The 23,560-nt window shown below is 44.5% G+C and overlaps 1 protein-coding gene across 2 annotated transcripts in view; it reads right to left on the bottom strand.

Moving 5' to 3' along the window:
• LOC306920485 (endophilin-A2-like) overlaps positions 1 to 23,560 on the bottom strand; it is a 30,325-nt gene that overhangs the window by 6,000 nt on the left and 765 nt on the right. Inside the window, exons 2-8 of one of the 2 annotated variants that reach the window (XM_079497262.1) lie at positions 12,841 to 12,909; positions 11,545 to 11,761; positions 7,431 to 7,564; positions 6,312 to 6,470; positions 5,490 to 5,593; positions 3,439 to 3,578; positions 2,667 to 2,708 (exon numbers count right to left, since the gene is read on the bottom strand). In XM_079497262.1, coding sequence (XP_079353388.1) covers positions 2,667 to 2,708; positions 3,439 to 3,578; positions 5,490 to 5,593; positions 6,312 to 6,470; positions 7,431 to 7,564; positions 11,545 to 11,761; positions 12,841 to 12,909 — 865 coding nt within the window. The remainder of the gene's footprint in view (positions 1 to 2,666; positions 2,709 to 3,438; positions 3,579 to 5,489; positions 5,594 to 6,311; positions 6,471 to 7,430; positions 7,565 to 11,544; positions 11,762 to 12,840; positions 12,910 to 23,560) is intronic. The other variant, XM_079497263.1, reaches the window with a different exon arrangement.

The following is a 23,560-nucleotide window of genomic DNA, read 5'->3' as shown; positions in this document are numbered from 1 at the left end:
CATGCAGGATGCTCAGGGACTACATCAAAGTTTCACTGCCATCCGCATGCAGGATGCTCAGGGACTACATCAACGTTTCACTGCCATCCGCATGCAGGACGCTCAGGGACTACATCAACGTTTCACTGCCATCCGCATGCAGGATGCTCAGGGACTACATCAACGTTTCACTGCCATCCGCATGCAGGATGCTCAGGGACTACATCAACGTTTCACTGCCATCCGCATGCAGGATGCTCAGGGACTACATCAACGTTTCACTGCCATCCGCATGCAGGATGCTCAGGGACTACATCAACGTTTCACTGCCATCCGCATGCAGGATGCTCAGGGACTACATCAACGTTTCACTGCCATCCGCATGCAGGATGCTCAGGGACTACATCAACGTTTCACTGCCATCCGCATGCAGGATGCTCAGGGACTACATCAACGTTTCACTGCCATCCGCATGCAGGATGCTCAGGGACTACATCAACGTTTCACTGCCATCCGCATGCAGGACGCTCAGGGACTACATCAACGTTTCACTGCCATCCGCATGCAGGACGCTCAGGGACTACATCAACGTTTCACTGCCATCCGCATGCAGGATGCTCAGGGACTACATCAACGTTTCACTGCCATCCGCATGCAGGATGCTCAGGGACTACATCAACGTTTCACTGCCATCCGCATGCAGGATGCTCAGGGACTACATCAACGTTTCACTGCCATCCGCATGCAGGATGCTCAGGGACTACATCAACGTTTCACTGCCATCCGCATGCAGGATGCTCAGGGACTACATCAACGTTTCACTGCCATCCGCATGCAGGACGCTCAGGGACTACATCAACGTTTCACTGCCATCCGCATGCAGGACGCTCAGGGACTACATCAACGTTTCACTGCCATCCGCATGCAGGATGCTCAGGGACTACATCAACGTTTCACTGCCATCCGCATGCAGGATGCTCAGGGACTACATCAACGTTTCACTGCCATCCGCATGCAGGATGCTCAGGGACTACATCAACGTTTCACTGCCATCCGCATGCAGGACGCTCAGGGACTACATCAACGTTTCACTGCCATCCGCATGCAGGATGCTCAGGGACTACATCAACGTTTCACTGCCATCCGCATGCAGGATGCTCAGGGACTACATCAACGTTTCACTGCCATCCGCATGCAGGACGCTCAGGGACTACATCAACGTTTCACTGCCATCCGCATGCAGGATGCTCAGGGACTACATCAACGTTTCACTGCCATCCGCATGCAGGACGCTCAGGGACTACATCAACGTTTCACTGCCATCCGCATGCAGGATGCTCAGGGACTACATCAACGTTTCACTGCCATCCGCATGCAGGATGCTCAGGGACTACATCAACGTTTCACTGCCATCCGCATGCAGGACGCTCAGGGACTACATCAACGGCTGGCATTAGGGGGTGTCTCTCTTCCCGTGGTTTAGTGGGGAGTTAGTAGGGATGGGATGGGACGATAATCCTCATTTCTATCGTGATAATAAATAAAAAAAGACAATGCTCACAAAAATCGCATCGATTTCAATTTATCATGAAAATTGTCCGTCATACGCTACTAGGATGAATTAGCTTTTGTTGAGCTGGAAATTCAGTACCACTTGTCCCATTTTGGACGGTCTGCTATTTTTGAAAAATCGTGAAAATGTGCCTCACATCTTTGAATATATTATATTCTTTCAGAGTTTCAGTTTTAAACTCAAATCTTTGCTTCAAATCTTTGATCCCTGGAACAACATATTTTCAGATGGGGGTATATTACACATCATTTCTGGGGTCCTTGACATGAAATATTGAGAACCACTGATATAGAAACATAAGGTTTTTCAGAAAGAAATACATTTTAAAAAAGACATTTTCTAAAATGTTCGACATCAGGCCTAAATGGTTTAAACCCTCTATTCTTAAACCCTCTATACTGTACATTGATTTCTTTTTATTATTTCACTGTACACAAATCGATTCACAACAAATGGCAGATCTACAACCTCACAATGTGTTCTAGATCTGCTATTTTGGGGCGAACGTGTCCCCTCCCCAGAATAGGGCCAGGCACCTTTGCTGGTAATCCAGTCTGGCAGTGTGCCGCGGGTTCGACTCCCGATCCCGACGGCCTTTACTGCATGTCATCCCCCCCCCCATCTCTCTCCCCATTTCCTGTCAGCCTACTGTCTGTCCCTCCATACAAAAATATAAAATAAAGGCGAAAGCCACAAAAAAAAAAAACATAAACAAATGTTTTAAGCATATTTTGATCGTTGCAAATTATTTCAGCCACAATAATCATGACATGTGACTTTCATATCGTCCCATCCCTGGTTTACTAGGCCTGTCAGCGTAATTACATAATGATCGGATTGTTCATTTGAGATAATAGCTGAAATAATAACTGAAATCAACTAAAATGTGATGACGACGGTGACAGGTCTAGGGGTTTAGTGCACTGCTCCGATGTCAAAACAAAGAGAACATAGATCACACAGGCATGCATGCATAGTTGCATACTGTTGTCCATCTCTCTCAAACACACACGACAAATGTGAGTCCAATTAGTCTGAGTCACGTGGGTTGCGTGTTAAGATTCCACGCCGGGCCCCCGGAGTGGGGTGGGGGGGGGTGGGTGGTCACACTCACGCGGTCTGCTCTTCACCGACGATGCTCTCTGGAAGGCGGGGCCTGGGTGGTGATGATGATGATGTCGTCCATGGCGTCAGAGGAAAAGACACGGATCGTTACGGCGGGGATAAAAAAACGTGAGGTGTTGGGTGAAATCAGCCCTCAGCTATATCTGTCAGAATTTTCTTTTTTTACATGAGTTGGGCGTTGTTATAATCTAGTAGACTCTGGAAAAGCATTCCAGCAGCCAGCTCGTAGCATGGCTCGCTAGGCAATAGACTTTCAATCCATACCTCCTCAGTTCGAATCCTGCTTACGGCATTATTTTTGTGTCAACAACTTTTATTTGCAGATAAAGTCAAGTTTTGTGACCGTGACGGAGGCGCGCCATCTCTGGTGGCCTTGAGGCCACGTGAGGCACCGGCGAGAGGCACCGTGGCGAGCGTTGCGGCGTCCACCAGAGGCGACTCAGCGCCGTTCGAGTCGCGTACCAATAGGCAGAGAATAGTACATATTTGTGCCCCCTAGTTGCCCCGACACAATGCACTGATAACATATGAATCGACTGACACCCGCGGCTTTGTGCAGTGCCACTCAGTGACTGGATGCAGTGGTTCCATGTTGTACAGTACACTCTAAGAGTTACAGACCTAACATTAACTAAGTGTAACTATCAATACTTTAGCTGGGGACCCCCTGGAACCCCCTCAAGGACCCCGGGGGGGGGGGGGGGGGGGAGAACCACTAATGTACAGAATAGACAGGGTGCGGTGTGGGGAGTGGGTTTTACCTGGAGAGTAAGACGGAGGTGTGCAGGGGGAGGGGGAGTATCCTCCGTTGGAGTGGTCCGCCTCTCCGTAGTCGATGCTGGACTGGGTTCGGGGTCTGGGGGTGTACTGATGTCTGGGACGAGACTGGGCCTCGCTCACCCTGGGCACACGCAACGAACATGCTCATTATTGCAACTGTAGGTCGCAGATTACTATGAAAACCTGCACAAAACCTGTCAGTCAGTCAGTCCGTCCGTCACGTCCCGTGACACGCTCCATATATGGCCGTCAGTCCGTCACGCCCTGTGACGTACGTAATTTGTACTTTTACTTCAGTACAATTATTTGAAAACTTTAGTTACTAGTTACTTTGGCGATTTTTTATTTTGATTAGAAATAATTAACCACTTCAACCCTATACATTTCAGCCATTTTGTACACATTTTGAACTTGTGAAATGGGACATTCTGCAATATGAGTACTTTCACTTTTAGTACTTTAAGTACATTTTGATGCTTTTGTACTTTTACTCAAGTACATTTTCAATTCCGTACTTTTACTTGTAACGAAGTACTTCTACTTAAGTAAAACCATTGAGTACTCTTTCCACCACTGGAATGTACTCAGTTCCACAGACAGTACTTTAAGTGAATGTACTCAGTTCCACAGACAGTACTTTAAGTGAATGTACTCAGTTCCACAGACAGTACTTTAAGTGAATGTACTCAGTTCTAGAGTGAATGTACTCAGTTCTAGAGTGAATGTACTCAGTTCTAGAGTGAATGTACTCAGTTCCACAGACAGTACTTTAAGTGAATGTACTCAGTTCCACAGACAGTACTTTAAGTGAATGTACTCAGTTCCACAGACAGTACTTTAAGTGAATGTACTCAGTTCTAGAGTGAATGTACTCAGTTCTAGAGTGAATGTACTCAGTTCTAGAGTGAATGTACTCAGTTCCACAGACAGTACTTTAAGTACGAACGCTTGTTTTCTATTGTTGTATTGTTTATTGGATCTTGTTTAGTCGATACACTTAATTGTTTTAGCTCATGCTCATTTGATTTAGCTATTTTGTCTCATCTGTTTAAGGAAATAGGTAGCTGATATATTGCACTTTTACCTTAGCGCTAGGTATACTCTTGGTTGCTTGTTTTTGCAGAAAATGCACTAAAGACTTCTGGTGATTAGTAGTTTTTGTTCCCTACCTATGTTGAATACACTTATTGTAAGTCGCTTTGGATAAAAGCGTCTGCTAAATGACTGTAATGTAATGTAATGTAATGTAAGTGAATGTACTCAGTTCCACAGACAGTACTTTAAGTGAATGTACTCAGTTCTAGAGTGAATGTACTCAGTTCTAGAGTGAATGTACTCAGTTCCACAGACAGTACTTTAAGTGAATGTACTCAGTTCTAGAGTGAATGTACTCAGTTCCACAGAGAGTACTTTAAGTCAAAGTGAATGTACTCAGTTCTAGAGAGAATGTACTCAGTTCTAGAGAGAATGTACTCAGTTCCACAGAGAGTACTTTAAGTGAATGTACTCAGTTCTAGAGAGAATGTACTCAGTTCCACAGACAGTACTTTAAGTGAATGTACTCAGTTCCACAGAGAGTACTTTAAGTGAATGTACTCAGTTCTAGAGAGAATGTACTCAGTTCCACAGAGAGTACTTTAAGTGAATGTACTCAGTTCTAGAGTGAATGTACTCAGTTCCACAGAGAGTACTTTAAGTGAATGTACTCAGTTCTAGAGAGAATGTACTCAGTTCCACAGACAGTACTTAAAGTTAATGTACTCAGTTCTAGAGACAGTACTTTAAGTGAATGTACTCAGTTCTAGAGTGAATGTACTCAGTTCCACAGACAGTACTTTAAGTGAATGTACTCAGTTCTAGAGTGAATGTACTCAGTTCCACAGACAGTACTTTAAGTGAATGTACTCAGTTCTAGAGTGAATGTACTCAGTTCCACAGACAGTACTTTAAGTACTGTCTGTGGAACTGAGTACATTCACTTAAAGTTAATGTACTCAGTTCTAGAGTGAATATACTCAGTTCCACTGCTGACCTTTCTCTGAGCTTCTTGGTCAGCTCCTCCAGGATCTGCGTGGCCTGCTTGTGATACTGAAGCTGAGAGTCCACCAGAGAGGACAGCTGGCTGACCTGTTCTACCTGCACACACACACACACACACACACACACACACACACACACACACACACACACACACACACACACACACACACACACACACACACACACACACACACACACACACACACACACACACACACACACACACACACACACACACACACACACACACACACACACACACACACACACACACACACACACACACTTAATTTAATCTTTACAGTGGATTTCAGGTGGGCTCACTAACCACTCAGCTACTGTCACGGCTAATGTCGTTTACATTTTAAACAATGACACCCAACATAAATAATGTATTTAATTAACGAACACGGTGCTACAGTATGGGCGTCTGTCACAATGCATTCTCTACATAATATTGTCACCAGCCAGGACCTGAAAGTCAGGTCATTAGGGATTGTTGGCATGAACAAGGTACAGTAAGTGTAAACAAGTTGGGCCAAACAAGAGAGCAGTCGAGCAGGTTTTGCCATACAGCGAAGTCACAGTGGAAAACACGCTTCGTCACTCAGGACACGTTGCCCTCAAAGACCTCGTTTAACCCACATTGGCTGGGGAAGATAAAGCCGTTTGGGGCAGCCAGCGACACACTTGTTAACCCATCGAGACCTGAGAAAAGATTCTACAAATGCCTTCTAAATCATGACAGTTTTCTGCAAAACCCTGTGTACCCAACGCAGGATCACTTTTTATTATTTTTTCAAAGCGTTCTTACGTCAGTCTCCAGCAGGTTGTGCATGGAGGTCTGCGCCAGGTCCATGGACTCGTTGAACTTCTCCAGAGCCTGCCTCAACTCCTCCTCCGAGATCTTCCCATGACGCTTCTTCTTGTAGTCATAGTCCAGACGACGGCTCTCCAGCTTCTTCAGCTGGTGCTGAGGGTGGTGGAGGAGAGGGTGGAGGAGGAGAGGGAGGAGGTGGAGGAGGGTGGAGGAGGAGGAGAGGGAGGAGGTGGAGGAGAGGGTGGAGGAGGAGAGGGAGGAGGGTGGAGGAGGAGGAGAGGGAGGAGGTGGAGGAGAGGGTGGAGGAGGAGAGGGAGGAGGTGGAGGAGAGGGTGGTGGAGGAGGGAGAGTGGAGGGAGAGGGAGGGTGGAGGAGAGGGAGGAGGGTGGAGGAGGAGAGGGTGGAGGAGGAGAGGGAGGAGGTGGAGGAGAGGGTGGTGGAGAGGGTGGATGAGGAGAGGGTGGAGGTGGAGGGTGGAGGAGAGGGTGGATGAGAGGGTGGATGAGGAGAGGGTGGAGGAGGAGAGGGTGGAGGAGGAGAGGGTGGAGGTGGAGGAGAGGGAGGAGGGTGGAGGAGAGGGAGGAGGAGAGGGTGGAGGAGGAGAGGGAGGAGGGTGGAGGAGAGGGATGAGGAGAGGGTGGAGGAGGAGAGGGTGGAGGAGGAGAGGGTGGAGGAGGAGAGGGATGAGGAGAGGGTGGAGGAGAGGGTGGAGGAGGAGAGGGAGGAGGGTGGAGGAGAGGGAGGAGGAGAGGGTGGAGGAGGAGAGGGTGGATGAGGAGAGGGTGGAGGAGGAGAGGGAGGAGGGTGGAGGAGAGGGATGAGGAGAGGGTGGAGGAGGAGAGGGTGGAGGAGGAGAGGGATGAGGAGAGGGTGGAGGAGGAGAGGGATGAGGAGAGGGTGGAGGATGAGAGGGAGGAGGGTGGAGGAGAGGGAGGAGGAGAGGGATGAGGAGAGGGAGGAGTAGAGGGTGGATGAGGAGAGGGAGGAGGAGAGGGATGAGAAAAAAAGCATCTACATTCATGTGATCTGTTTATCATCACCTCACCGATGTTATTATGGATGTCTTTGTGACAACATTGACAAGATGGCGTCAGGGACACGTTTGGTTCTTACCTGGATGTCTTTGATGTCCTTGTCGGCCACGGCCTGCAGCGGGTCGATGAAGTTCTGCTTGACGTCGATGTCCAGCGAGTCCTTGACCTCCGCTAGCCGCTTCATCGAGTCCCCCACGTCGGCGAGGGCTCCGCCTGGCAAAAAAATAAAATAAAACAAAAGTCAGATGTTAATGATCTACATGGGTAAAGTCTTCCTGGTAGCTCCCAGTGACGCCTCCGCTTCCTAATTCCTAGCTCCTTGGAGCAGGAATAACAGACTTGACACGAGTGGAAGAACGGCGGGCGGACAGACTTCTACTTCCTGTAGGACAGAGGAGCTAGTGTAGGAGAGAGGACAGAGGATCTAGTGTAGGACAGAGGAGACACAGGCTCAGGGCTTGACACTAACGGTTGCCCGATTGCAAGAAAAATGGTCGGACAGGTGAAGGTTGCTACCGGGTTGCCCGATCGGGCAATTTTTGAGTGGGGATAAAACAGTCTGAGTTCGCTATAAACACAACACGAGATATATCCGTCTTGAACGTGGTCATTGCGCTCCACCTCCGCATCTTCCCCTGCTTTCTATCTCTCTCCCTGCCTCTCTCTCAAGCCGCCCCAACATTGCTGACTAACCAGTGTTTAGTTCAGTTAATCGGTAAACAATCTAAACATAGCATCATGATGGCGCCATAACCCGCCTCGCGAGTTGCCAAAATTTTTATTGAGGTCTTCACTTGGCTCGGCCCGAGCAACACTAGGCGGCGATGCTGCGTCGTACGGCGGTGTTGTACGCCGAATGTGGCATGATTCACAACGCTTGGGATGCGATGCGCCGTGAGCTTGTGGATCGTTTGTTTTCGCCACACGACACTGTTGTACCACAAAGTAAATCTCGCAGAACGAGCACAGAACACAACACTATACATTGCCTGCCTGCCAAGTGTCAACAATACCATCACTGGTTGGCTTATTAATTATTGCGTTTTCAGAACGTCGTTGTTGTATAATGGTCGTTGTTGTATAATGGTTGCCAGTCATTCAACACTCATCTCATGCCGATGTGAAAGTGGCACCTCCAGTAATGAGGGGTGTCCTCCGAATGGAAGAACTATGAAGAGAGCTACCTCTAATGTTCTTATTGTTAAAATGCTAGTATTTACATAACTTGATTGTTTACTGTAGCCGATTCATGTGACTTAAAGAAAAACATAGTTTTCAACTGGGAAAGGAAACGTTTCAAGCATGCAGTAGAAAGTAAAAAAGTGGCCATGAGCTGAGGGCAAGTAGAACATGACCTGCACTTGCCCGACGGGCGACGGTGCCTCTGAGACCTTAGTCTCAACCCCACAGGTGTGGAAGAAATTATATGGTTGCTTATATCTAACCTTTATGTTTTACCATCACTTATGATACTTTACATAATACATACATGGTGATATTTGATAGCTTGTAAAAGCCTAGAAGTCTCCAGATGTCGACTAGGCCTCATAGCCATTGTTTATTATGTTACAGCCTATCTTGTTATGGTTCAGTTTGTCCTTGAAGCAGCCACAGTAGAAATATGATTCTCTGCCCTGTGCTCAGAACTACTGTACCTGACCTGACTGTTATTGTACTTCTCCCCATGATATCGTGTACACAAAGCATGAATATCACCATCTGAGAATATGGTCTCCACTCCCATTTGCCTCATCGATTATTGATTGATCCAGAATTCCACGACACAGAATAAGGCACCCAAAGGCACCCTATTTTTTTCTTTTATGAAAAACAAAAAGGAAAAAAAAATAAGGGAAACGCTCAATCCCTCCCCCCCATACTGCTCAGTGACACCACATACTATAGAATAAAATAGCAAGATGATGAAATACATTCTGGATGACGTCCCAACCGGAAATGACATCGAATGTTGCCCAACACGCGCTCCCAGCCTGTGGAGCGATGCGCTCCCAGCCTGTGGAGCGGTGCGCTCCCAGCCTGTGGAGCGGTGCGCTCCCAGCCTGTGGAGCGATGCGCTCCCAGCCTGTGGAGCGATGCGCTCCCAGCCTGTGGAGCGGTGCGCTCCCAGCCTGTGGAGCGGTGCGCTCCCAGCCTGTGGAGCGATGCGCTCCCAGCCTGTGGAGCGATGCGCTCCCAGCCTGTAGAGCGATGCGCTCCCAGCCTGTGGAGCGGTGCGCTCCCAGCCTGTGGAGCGGTGCGCTCCCAGCCTGTGGAGCGGTGCGCTCCCAGCCTGTGGAGCGGTGCGCTCCACAGCCTGTGGAGCGGTGCGCTCCCAGCCTGTGGAGCGGTGCGCTCCCAGCCTGTGGAGCGGTGCGCTCCCAGCCTGTGGAGCGATGCGCTCCCAGCCTGTGGAGCGATGCGCTCCCAGCCTGTGGAGCGATGCGCTCCACAGCCTGTGGAGTGGTGCGCTCCCAGCCTGTGGAGCGGTGCGCTCCCAGCCTGTAGAGCGGTGCGCTCCCAGCCTGTGGAGCGATGCGCTCCCAGCCTGTGGAGCGGTGCGCTCCCAGCCTGTGGAGCGATGCGCTCGGTTTTGATAGGACGGAGAACACAGTTTATGCCGCTCATGGTGTTAAATGCAATCTCCTTTTTCCAGTGAGTCAGAATTATTCTTTTTTTGCTGTAATCAGACCATATGTTTCTCTTGGCCCTTTTTTTTTACCAGCTGCTAGTCCTCTAGTCCAGCTGGTTTTCCCATTGGCTGATGTTTGTGTGCACCACAAATATGTCCGGGCGGAAACAAACGACTCAGAACACAATTTTGGTTCCTACCTAAATTACTGATTTAATCAATTCTTGTTTAACCCATTTTGGGCGGGAACCCATTTTGGTGTTAGCATTATGTTATGCTTTCACCGATTTGAGGTATAGTTCAGAATTTTGGCTACAGAAAGAGTAATTTACAAGATAGAAAGGTTATCTTGGGCTCAAATTGAAGCTTAGGGATATGAGAAGTTTTCTATATACAAGTGAGGCAGTGATACTCACCATAATGTGTTGGAAAATAACCATCTTTGTTGTTATTAGTCAAGCGGACACCATATTTTTTGGTGTTTCTGAGGATGATGTGGGTCATATTTAAGAATATAATGGTAGCAACCAACCAAATCCTGTTCTGCTACTTACCCCTATGTGTCAAGATACTCCATGACCAATTTCAGACCACCATGTCTATTTATGTAATTTTAGTGAATTAATATTTGCCTTTACACAATTTCGCCAGAGCCATTTACCAAAAAGGGGGTTTTGAGGTAGGTGGGACATTTTGACAACATTTTATCATAGCTCATCATTTTCAGCACATTTTTTCCAATAAGAAAACACTGATTAGAAGTATAATTCCGGGGGGTGCATGATACCCCCTTCCAGTGACTGTACTAGAATGCCTAGCATCCACTGACCATTTGATATGACAGCGTGCAGAGAGCACAGCTAACAGCACTGACCATGATCTGATCCAATGACCATGCATGTTGTCTCATCTGTTATGATGATTACACAAATTTGATATGTGTATTAGCCAATCAGCTTAAAGGCCAAAGGGATAGAGAGAACTACATGATGTATTAGTAAGGACTTGAATATTTCTGTAAACATCGGACGACTGTATATAAAGACTTTAGCTCTCGAAATGAAAAGGACTGGTGGGAGAGCGGAGTGAATGAACATCACAGAGAGATAGATAAAGCTGGTGGTCTGGGACACCTTTCCGGGGTCTTGGAATCTATGGCGGTCACTGAATAAACGAAAGATGACCAACAACACTCTTGTCTTCATTTCCCAAAAACCCACATCAGTATGTGTGCACCGCAAATATGTCCGGGCGGAAACAAACGACTCAGAACACAATTTTGGTTCCTTCCTAAACTACTGATTTAATCAATTCTTGTTTAACCTTTATTTACCTGCCTTATTCCCAAACGTAACCTCAGTAGCTATGCCTACAACTAACCTTATTCCTAAAACGTAACTTCAGTTAAACTATGCCTAAAGTTAAACTTATTCCTAACCTCAACCTCAGTAAAAACAAATAAAATAATACAAGAACCGATGAGGGGGGGGGGGGGGGGATGTCTGCAAAATAAATGAGGGAGTGTGTGTTTTGGGGTGTGCGTTCTGGTTACCCTAAATCTTACCAAAGTTGGTGTCCTCTCCCATCTCGCGTCCGTACTTGGCCATGCTCTCCCCCAGAAGGCCCTCGGCCTGGGGGTAGCCTGGGCTCTTCACCTGGCCCCGCATGTTGGACACCGTGTTGAGCATGAACAGCTTGGATCTGGAGACCGGGTTGGGCTGCAGGTACTCTGTGGTCCTGGCGATCAGATCCACCACCGCCTTGCTGGTGATGTCTGCTTTCTGATGGTACAAGGAGGAGAGAGAGGCCCGTTTTATTCATCCATCTATCCATCGCCTTGCTGGTGATGTCTGCTTTCTGATGGTGCTAGGAGGGGAGGAGACCCGTTTTATCTATCCATCCGTGACATGCCTGTCAAATTATGTAATAATCTAAACTAATCTTTATTATTATTTGAGATAATCTTAATTATGTTTTCATAATGGTTATAATTGTTTCTATGTTGAGAAAGGTTCATACATTTTGTAACACTTTTTTAATTGTGAAAATAGCACATCCACAAGTTTGCGGATCGACTATTTCCTCCATTTAATATTGATTACTCGGTAATTGCCATAATCGTCACAGCCCAACCATCCATCGATCAAATAGCCGATATATCAGATTGTTCTTGTTCAAACATATTGGGTCCGACCAATATGGGATTTTTGGCACCGATCTGATACCAAGTGTGTACTTTTACTGTATCTATTACATATAGTATTTGTGTATTCAAGACATACATATACATTGTGGGAAGCAGATTACTGTGAAAACCTGCAAAACCTGTCAGTCCGTCCGTCCGTGGAATGAATTCTGCATTGGCCATATATGGAGCGTGTCTTGAGTGTACAGGGTTTGATGAGGTCAGATCAACATATGGAATGTCAGAACAGGTATATGGAGATCTAAGAGTGGCAGCGGGGGCAGTGTTTTGAGTGTACAGGGTTTGATGGGGGCCCAGGTAGGGCCGGGCCTTGATTTGCGGGCCCGTTAAGAACTCTAATAACTTTGGGGCGGGCCCGTCTAGAGTTTGAATGGACAGGTATCGGTCAAAAGGGAGACATCGGAGACGAAGGACTAAGGGTTTGAGGTCAGATGTAGAGTTGCTGGCCGGCTCCATAGCAGATCTAGGTGATGATCCAGTCTTCTCCATGTATGGCTATCCAGTGTTTGATGGTCAGTGTTGTGATCTTCATATATGGAGACGGCCATATATAGCAGCGTGACGTGTCACGAGGCATGATGTCACAAGGCGTGACCATATATGGTGGCGTGACACCGACGACAACATGTAAACATGCATCAGATGTGAACGTACCTTCTCCAACTCTTTAAAGTCCTCATCAAGCTTGGTTCCTTCAGCACCTCCAACCTTCTCGCTCACCATCTATGAGCACACACACACACACACACACACACACACACACACACACACACACACACACAGTTGCTAAGGACGTGTATACATATCTCTTCTAATCAAACCGCAGGTGGCCTTGGACGTGTATACACATTAGAGGGCAGCACAGGTCAATAAAATTGGACCCGGTCCGAAACGGGACCGGTGATATCTGAACCGAACCGCTACGGATCCGAGAAACATTCTAATTGGCCTAATGTTATTAGGCTAATATTAGTGCAGTTTAGACATTCTTAACAGACCTTTCATAGTCAAATCTGCCATATGTGCTGTCACTTTAGTGCCTTTACTTTGACAGATGGTGGCGGCATCGGTTGTGTTAAGGCTCTCATGCATACTAACCTACTCACCTTATATAGGTGAAAGGGTGATCACCTAAAAGGTGATTTTGAACACAGAGTGACCAGCAAAATTAGATCATATTTAATCAGTTTAACCACCTATATTTCGGCTATTTGAAAATAGCTGAACTACAAGCTCTCAAGGCAACGCAAATGTGACACATTGTGTCCTAGTAGATCAGAGACTTTCTCGAAGTGATTTTTTTTTAATTCTTTTTAAGAAATGTGGAACATTTATGAAACCTTTTATCAACACAAATCTTGTAAATCGAGGTACGAACTCTTTTCAGTGGCAAAATACCCATTGATTTGGGGGTCCTTGGCACGAGAAAGGTTTGAGAAGGACTGGTTTAATCCATTTTGGACTGATGTCGATTCAAAAAAAGGCTTCTAAATCCTAATAGTTTTCTGAAAAACTTATGTTTCTATGTCAGTGGTGGTCAGAGTTGGGTGTAACGAGTAACGGAATATTTCGTTACTGTAATCACACTACTTTGGTCGGTAACGAGTAATATAACGACACTCCTCCTCCAAATTGATAATCACATTACAGTTACTGGTCGCTGTAGCGCTGCAGTTACTCGTTACTTGCGTCATGTGGCTGCTTTCAGCAGTGTTGCTTTGGAGAATAATGCACACAACGGAGATGAGTTGAACATGAACACTAATGGTGTGCTGGCAACGCACTAGCGGAGTCGCGGACTAGAACATTTCAAACCGGTGTCAGATCAGCAGCAGCACAGCACTTTTTGTTACTGTCATGGACTCGTAGGGTGGCCAGACGTCCGGTTTTAGACCCACCTGTCGTCCTCCCTCCCACCTCAACCTCTGGCTGGATACATCATTGTCCGTTTTTTGTGATATACAGTGCTTGTGTCATAACTGTCATTTACGTCGTCTCGGGATTAAAATCTCTGCAGCGCTGATCAGCTCCACATCGAGCCGGCCACACTCACTCCCACTGTCATAAACAGAGACAGAGAAGACGTTGGGGTGTTGCCATGTCCGCTTATTATATAAGCGACTTTGGGCTTGTTTTATAAAATAGCCCAGTCAGGCTTCTTTTGGGCTTGTTTTCATAGACATGGCTGCTTGTTTCTCTCCCAAAACCTGGCAAGTTTGGCAACACTGCCAGTGGGGTCGGTTTGTTTGTTGTAGAATGTGTGCTCTCACAATCACTCACTAGTTAGTTAATGCAGAGATGAATAAACCAAATATGCCGAAATGAAAAACTACATTTAATGAGCAATGGAGCAGGGAACTCGACATCATAAAGAAAGGGATCCTAAAGCACTGTGAACATATAGGCTACTGATTTCTCTCAGTCTAATTATTTTATTTTTTGAATATATTTTGGGTTAATATTTGCCTAGAGAACCTGTGGTACAGTGGTTTTCAACCATTTTCATATCATACCATATATCATACCAAATGGATTTGGTTTCATTTTACACTATCAAGAGTTAAAGATATAAGGGTTAAATATCTAATGAGTGTCCATTTGGTTACCAACACTCCATCATTTAGCTGGGGACCAGGGACAAATTAGCCATTGGGCCAGTGGGGCCATGGCCCAGGGGCCCTTGGCTCTCAGGGGCCCTTCAGGGAAATTGGACCGTGAGGTACTAGGTTTGACGCCCTGAAAAGGGCTCCTGGGGCCCTTCATTGGCTGCTGATTTTGTAAAAATGAGGTTAAAAAGATGATAAAAACACGGAAAAACACGAAAATGTCGCGCACACGCGCGCTATGGGGGCCCTGCAAATATTACCGGCCCAGGGGCCCTCGTGGGGGTTAATCCGTCCCTGCTGGGGACCACCTGGAACACCAGGTGTCTGGTGGTCCACGGACCACTGATTGAAAGCCACTGCTGTCACTGTTACATAACATGTACAATGTACTTAAATAATTAATTAGAAGTTTGCATAGAAAACGTTTTACAAGGTCAAAAGAACCACTGCACTAGACCGTTTTGGAAAGGCCCATTTTGTTTTATTCCTCCACAACCTGGTAAAGAGCATAAAGAAAGATCTTGTGTATGTCCTCCTTATTAGGATTTTAAAGATTTGTTAAGTGGTGGTAAATTATGTGACAATGCATCTCAGGCGATTTTATGGAGTAACGCAAAAGTAATGTAACGAGTAGTGTAACTAAGTTACTTTCTCCAGGGAGTAATCAAGTAAAGTAAGGCATTACCTTTTTCAAAAGTAATGTGTAATATGTAGTGTATTACTTTTTTGAGTAACGGACCCCAACTCTGGTGGTGGTGCTCAACCTTTTTCATGTCAAGGGCCCCCAGAATTATCTCTATTGGGCCACGGACCCCCATCTCAAAATACGTTGTTCCAGCCAGGGACCCCCCAGAAGCAAATATTTTAGTTAAAAATGTTCGCTCTGAAATATATATATTCAAAGATTTGCACCACATTTTCACGACTTTTCAAAAATAGCAGACCTACAAGCTCGTAGCGCGCCACTCGGTGGCGCGCTATGAGCTTGTAGATCTGCTATTTTTCAATAGCTAAAGTATAACATAATGCTTAAAACACCAAAAGGATGGGTTAAAGCCCTGACACGACCCTGTCTGCACTCACAGCAGACTTCCTTCCTTCAGCGAGTCTTGGTACCAGAAGGAATTCTACTCCAGGGGTTCCCTGCTTCCCTCCAGCTTTCCTTCAGCGGTGGATATTCCGTTGGTTCAGCACAGTTTTTTCACCCCTAGAAGCTCCACACACTGCAGTTTCCTACACCACAGTCACTAATTCCACTCTGCTCTCTCTCTTCCTCACATACGGCCAACACACCACTACAGTGTGTGGGTAGGAAGGAAGCACTTGGTTCTATCGCCATTCCAGTTTAGCCCATTTTGGGCGGAAACCCCTATTGGTGTTAGCATTATGTTATGCTTTAGATATTGAAAAATAGCAGATCTACAAGCTCATAGCGCGCCACCGAGTGGCGCGCTACGAGCTTGTAGGTCTGCTATTTATGAAAAATCGAAGAACCACTGAAGAAACATAGCTTTTTCAGAAAACTGTCAGGATGTAGAAGACATTTTTAGAATCTAATCTCAGGTCAAAATGGGTTAAATCACCATTCCAGTAGGGACACGATTTAATTTGATCGTGATTATTCGATATGTTGTAATTCATTGCAATGTTTCACTTTGAAAGACTACCGAAATGAAGTTGCATTATCATTATTACAACTACTAGGATTATCAGAGTTAAAATATCAAAAAGAGGTCATGGAAAAAATGACAGAACCGCAATTGTATGCTGAAACAATTTGGCTTCGGTCAAATTTTAACAGAAACCAACTGACTGGCATTGCTTCGGATGGGCCGGCCAGTCGCGCATGTGTGTGTGTGTGTGTGCATTGTTCCGTTGTCATGCCTACAGTAGCCTCGGTACCAGGTTTTCATTTTCGCCGGCGCAAAAAACGAAAGCCTGGAGGAACGCATTGGCCACTCTGGTCTAGAAGTGGGAGGAGTCAACCCTTCCAGGTGGGCATCGCTCCAAACGATGTGACGCAGCGCTGCACTAGGGGGGAGCTATTAAAGTAGTAAGCATTTTTTTTTGCAGATTTGCCACACATTTCGCTAATTTTCCCTTATTACTGTGCCTGCAGTGATGGTCCAGAACCACCTGCGAGTGACTGACCATATGGACCTAATCAATCCCTCTATTACACAACCAGGGAGCACAAGCCGCTACGCTGCCCGTTCTGTCTTTAAAACACGCGTAGCTCTGGCAATGTGGCGGCCCACCGCAATGTAGGCTGACTGACGACATGTGTGATCCTGACACACACACACACACACACACACACACACACACACACACACACACACACACACACACACACACACACACACACACACACACACACACACACACACACACACACACACACACACACACACACACACACACACACACACACACACACACACACACACACACACACACACACCCCTAAAGCTTCCATTTATAATAGAGCTTCAAGTAACACTATACATTTGCATAATAATATGTGCTGTTGTAATGTGGTTCAATTGTTTTTTCATTCTGTGATCATAAGGGCATCCTTGAAAAAGAGCGCTTGCTCTCAATTATGGGCTTGTCTGAATAAATAAAGAATAAAAAAGTGTTTTTTTCTATAATACCAGCGGTCCTCAACCTACGTGACAGGGCCCCACTGGCGGGCCTCGGGCAACAAACCATTGGTAGAATACTAAGATGAGAACTTGCAACTATACTATTACCACGTCAAGATCAAAATGTGTCGCTTCGTGGCGCATTTGTCGTGCCTTAGTCTGCACTGCATAAAATAAGTCTCTTTTTCGATCTGAAAAATGTGATCAGGGATGCCCATTGAGAGCAAGCTCTCCATTTCAAGGACGCCCTGATCACATCATATAAAACAATACATAGAACCCTAAACCTGACCACATCACATCATATAAAACAATACATAGAACCCTAAACCTGACCACATCACATCATATAAAACAATACATAGAACCCTAAACCTGACCACATCATATCATATAAAACAATACATAGAACCCTAAACCTGACCACATCATATCATATAAAACAATACATAGAACCCTAAACCTGACCACATCATATCATATAAAACAATACATAGAACCCTAAACCTGACAACATCATATAAAACAATACATAGAACCCTAAACCTGACCACAGCATATCATATAAAACAATACATAGAACCCTAAACCTGACCACATCATATCATATAAAACAATACATAGAACCCTAAACCTGACCACATCATATCATATAAAACAATACATAGAACCCTAAACCTGACCACATCATATCATATAAAACAATACATAGAACCCTAAACCTGACCACATCATATAAAACAATACATAGAACCCTAAACCTGACCACAGCATATCATATAAAACAATACATAGAACCCTAAACCTGACCACATCATATCAAACACAAGTAATACCAACACTTTCACGTCCTCCATCCTCCACTGACCTGTGGGCCAACATGCCCGGTATTTGTCCTCCACTGCAGATAAAAATCACACCCGAGGGGCGCGCTTATCATCATACATCGTTTTGCATCCTCACTTTTGTCTTCAACATTGTTTGCGTCTACAAACTTAAGTCTTCAATGTTTGTGTTTACACAGACCCTCAAAGCTTGAAGCTCGATAACAAGACAGTTTAGAGCAGTGGTTCCAAAATGTTTTGGCTCAAGACCCCAAAAAGACATTACAGTGAGGGGGCGGGCAAACACCGGCTTCTTAAAGTGAGCGTGTATGATAGTTAACATTTGTTTTCTGATTTGTGGAATTTTAACTTTTTTTTTTTTTTTACTTGAATTACTGGGGGGGGGGGAGATCATTGAATTGTGTTTGTTTATTTGTTTTATTCTTTTTTGGAAAAGGTTTTGAAATAATTAGAAACAAAATGTAGTAAACAATACCTTAAAAAGGGACCCATACAAATGTGTCCGCGCGACCCACAAACGGGTCCCGAGCCAGTGTTTGGGAAGCAGTGCTTCAGATCATCCTTACATGCTAAGAGGTGTGCTCGAGCCTCGAGGTCAGGTTGACACCATTAGTTGGCATGGCAACAGTAATGTGGCCAAGGACAGCACACTTACACAACTAGCCGTCATGGGACATCATGATATGAACCAATAAGCATGAATGCACACTAGTGCTGCACAAATTAATCAATCGAGTTCTACATTCAGACACCTATGCGGCATGGCATGGCGTGCCTTGGCATGCCTTGGCATGCCTTGCTCTTTTCTAATTTGAGGAAGAATGGTACAGCACTAGTCGGACTCGGCTGTCCAATTCATTTTAGTCACGCTTACATTTTCGCTACAAGAGAGACTTTAAGAGAGCACTTTGATGACTGTTTAACCCATTCTGACCTGAGATCAGATTCTATAAATGTCTTCTACATCCTGACAGTTTTCTGAAAAAGCTATGTTTCTATGTCAGTGGTTCTTCGATTTTTCAAAAATAGCAGACCTACAAGCTCGTAGCGCGCCACTCGGTGGCGCGCTGAGCTTGTAGATCTGCTATTTTTCAATAGCTAAAGCATAACATAATGCTAACACCCAAAATGGTACCGTAAAGCCACAGTAGTTATTTTGAATGTAGTACTGTTCATCAACTACTACAGACTAAAGACAATACATATTTTCTATGGAAACAAATGAGAATCGTGATCTTGAGTACCACAGACGAAAAACAGTCTAAGTCCAAATTTCAGACTGACCCCTCCACGAAAAGGCCTTGTTGTCCTGAACCCTTATCTATCATTTATATATTATGGATCAATAGTGTGGACTTAGACTGTTATTCGTCTGTGGTACTCAATTCTTGGGAGGAAAATATTGATTCGCATCTGGGCAAGAATCGTGCAGCACTAACGCACACACAGTGTGCTGCTGCTGCTGGCATAATGCTGATGCTTCGCAGCATGAAGCTTGTACTCCACTGTCCCTCCTATTTCTAAACCCATCCGTGGATTGATATCAGGCTTTGGCTGAGCTCTGCAATAAGCCTGTGTTCTGTTTTGTTTGTGTTCTTTAACAGCCAGAAGGACAAAGATGTCATAATGCAGGTCCTTCACGCCAGCACAAATATGCAAGTGAAATACTAAACAACAACAGTTTACCACTTAACCCATTGAGACCCACAGGCTGAGTCTACAAATGCCACGGACCCCCCATCTGAACATGCTTTGTGCCAGGGACCCCCGCAGAAGAGAAGATTAAAATAGAATGCAAAATTATTCAACATTTTTTCAAGCACTTACAACACGCTGTGAGCTTGTACATACAGTAGATCTGCTTTGAAAACCACTTTCTAAATCCTACAGGTTTTTGAAAAACGTATGTCGTATTATCGTATAAGTCTAATGGCCTATATGCAAAAATGACACGTACAGCTTTCCCTGATAAACCGTTTCTTTTGTGTTCTTTTCTTCCTGGGGAAAAAAAGTGTTTCGGCGTCACAATAAATGTATTGTGATACTTCAGACATTGTGAGCTGTAAGTCTGTTATTTTCACTATGTGTAACAAAATGTAACAAAAATAATGGCCCGCCCAAAACATGGATGCCAGCCAAGTGTGAAGTGCTTAAATGCGAAACAAAGTCTCAAAATTCACATAAAAGCATTGCTGCTTACATCCGACATACTTGTGTATTATTATTATTATTCTCATATTCATTCATGCGTTAATCATTTTGTTAAGCCTTGGAACTGCATGATTTTATAATGTTTTATGAAGTTAATTCCAATAAGATAAGATGTCAGGTGTGCTCCTACTCCCTGACCATCATGGAATCCTGTCGGGCCACATGATTCCTTAGCAATGTTTCAAAGCACACGCCCATTGATTTAGAAATAACACACACACACACACACACCACAAATAATGGCGTGTGTGTGTGTGTGTGTGTGTGTGTGTGTGTGTGTGTGTGTGTGTGTGTGTGTGTGTGTGTGTGCGTATGGCAGGTGTCACTCATTGAACCTGTTCTATACGTAATGACATCAGAGGCAATTAATATACTGTATGGGCTATATCTTGTGCCAACCAAACCCTTTCTTACACCTTATCCCTAAACTTATTTGATTTTTTTTTACTATTTTCGGAAAAAATAACCTTTTCAAATAGTTCAAATAGCCGATCTACAAGATCACAGCGTGATATGGGCGCCATATCTCTGCTGTCTGGAAGAAACCCAACCAACTTCATTTTTCAATAAATGAAAAAAAGAACATCCAACTTAAGTGGAGTTAGGAGGTTTTTGTTGAAGCGCTTTTTAATACTTTATTGGTTCAATATATTTTTAAAACAACACACAGACGTAAAGGGTGTTCAACAGCACTTATGTATGGAGAAAAAATATACAACAATAATAAACAAACTGACTAAACGGGTGGAGTTAGTTAGGTTTGGCCGATAGTTTGTACTTATTATCCTTTGCAATTTTACTTGCATAGTGTGTTGAAATCGTATCAACATAATGTATTATGGATACATGTTCAGTACGTCTCTGCTGCCCCCGCACAAATTTACACACTGTGTTCTATCCAATTGACAGAACGTCAATTAAGCTTGATAATTTACTGCCAATGCCTGTATGCAGGGATAATCTTTCCAAGAGACACAACTCCAGATTGCACCATTTATCAGATTCAGATTCATTTAACACACTGTGGAACATTGATTGATTGGTTGTGTCAGTAAAAAATTAACCAACCCTCGGAATAGCGGTTTTCAAAGTGTGGTACAGGGACCCTCAGTGTTCCTTGAAAATGTACCTTCATCTGTCATCTCTGAGTGTACAAATGGAACCAAATGGACCCTTACAGGTCTGTAACTCTGAGAGTGTACAAATGGAACCAAATGGACCCTTACAGGTCTGTAACTCTGAGAGTGTACAAATGGAACCAAATGGTCCCTTACAGGTCTGTAACTCTGAGAGTGTAACACATGGAACCAAATAGGGCCCTTACAGGTCTGTAACTCTGAGAGTGTACAAATGGAACCAAATGGACCCTTACAGGTCTGTAACTCTGAGAGTGTACAAATGGACCCTTACAGGTCTGTAACTCTGAGAGTGTACAAATGGAACCAAATGGACCCTTAACAGGTCTGTAACTCTGAGAGTGTACAAATGGAACCAAATGGACCCTACAGGTCTGTAACTCTGAGAGTGTACAAATGGAACCAAATGGACCCTTACAGGTCTGTAACTCTGAGAGTGTACAAATGGAACCAAATGGACCCTTACAGGTCTGTAACTCTGAGTGTACAAATGGAACCAAATGGACCCTTACAGGTCTGTAACTCTGAGGCCTGACTCACACCTTTCGATCTAGCATACAACACTGATGCATGCTAGATGTAAACAAATGGTTTGTTTACATCTTGCCCCAATGCATTTCCAATGGAAGTCACATGATTTGACACAACATTTTTGTTGTTCGGCTTTCGGCTGTGTTTCGACTTCCCCCCTCCCCCTCATACAACAAAAATGTTGTGTCAAACCATGTGACTCCCATTGGAAATGCATTGCGACCCTTACAGGTCTGTAACTCTCTCAAGATTTATGGTGGTCCTTTGAAATGGAGAACAATCCAACCACTGGGCCAAAACACTGACCGACTGAACGGGCCAAATGCTCTGTAAGGTCCCAATGTGGACGCAGAAACCATAGACAGACATTTACCAAATCTATGAGTGCAATGAACAAGTCTTTTGTTTCACAACAAAGGATGGGCCTTGATGCAGATGCTAATGTCTTGGAGGCCAGTTTGTCAACAGTAACAACTCGTCAGACTAAACATTCCACATGTCCAGTAGCTTACATTACAGGAACTACACTAAAAGCCACATTGGTTGTGCACTACTGAATGAACCTGTTGGTTAACCAGTTACATTACAGGATTCCCTACATGTTGAACCTTTTAAAAAGATCCCTGGCTAGACTTAGACTTAAAAAAATCTAAAACACCTTAAATATATTGCGTTATAATTATACGCTACAAAAAAATGAAGGAAAACACCTTGAATATATTGTATTTATTTTAGAAATAGTTCATATTCTACGCAAGGGGGGCAATGCCAACGCCCGTCGCAAGTTAATGATGTCATTTGTGTGATGACATTTGTGCGGTCGAGCCCTATATGGAATGTATGGAATGCATATACGTGTACTAAAACAAAGTATGATATGAGCATCAAAACAATGATTTTTTTTTAGCACACTTCATTTTTACATAATCTAGGCATTTTGTATTATTATTATTGAATGAATAAGTGTATAATGTATGTTTGTTTAGTAATAAAAAAGTAAGAAAATCTAAATGGTAACCAACTAAAGTTTTTCAATAATTCCAGTAAATGTTTTCCTCTCAGCAATGTATAGTGGAGTAGATGTAAAAGTATTGAAATTTGTAAATATTCCACTAAAGTAAAAATAAAAATAAATACCTCAAACGTGTACTTATAAGTAGGCCTAGAGTACTTGAGTAAATGTACTTAGTTACTTTACACCACTGGAATTATTAGGCCAATGACAACAACAGAGCTTGAGTGGAGGAAAAAATCATAAATCATCACAACAACCATGCAAGAACTAACGTATAGCACGTATTCCTCTGGTATTTAACCACATGATCATAAACATTATCGCGTTGCGTGACAGCAAACACTACGATTATGATCATAACGTCACGATATCAATATAACGT

This window comes from Electrona antarctica (assembly GCF_951216825.1).
Source record: "Electrona antarctica genome assembly, chromosome: 1".
Taxonomy (NCBI): Eukaryota; Metazoa; Chordata; class Actinopteri; order Myctophiformes; family Myctophidae; genus Electrona; species Electrona antarctica.
This window is presented reverse-complemented; position numbering and strand designations above follow the sequence as displayed.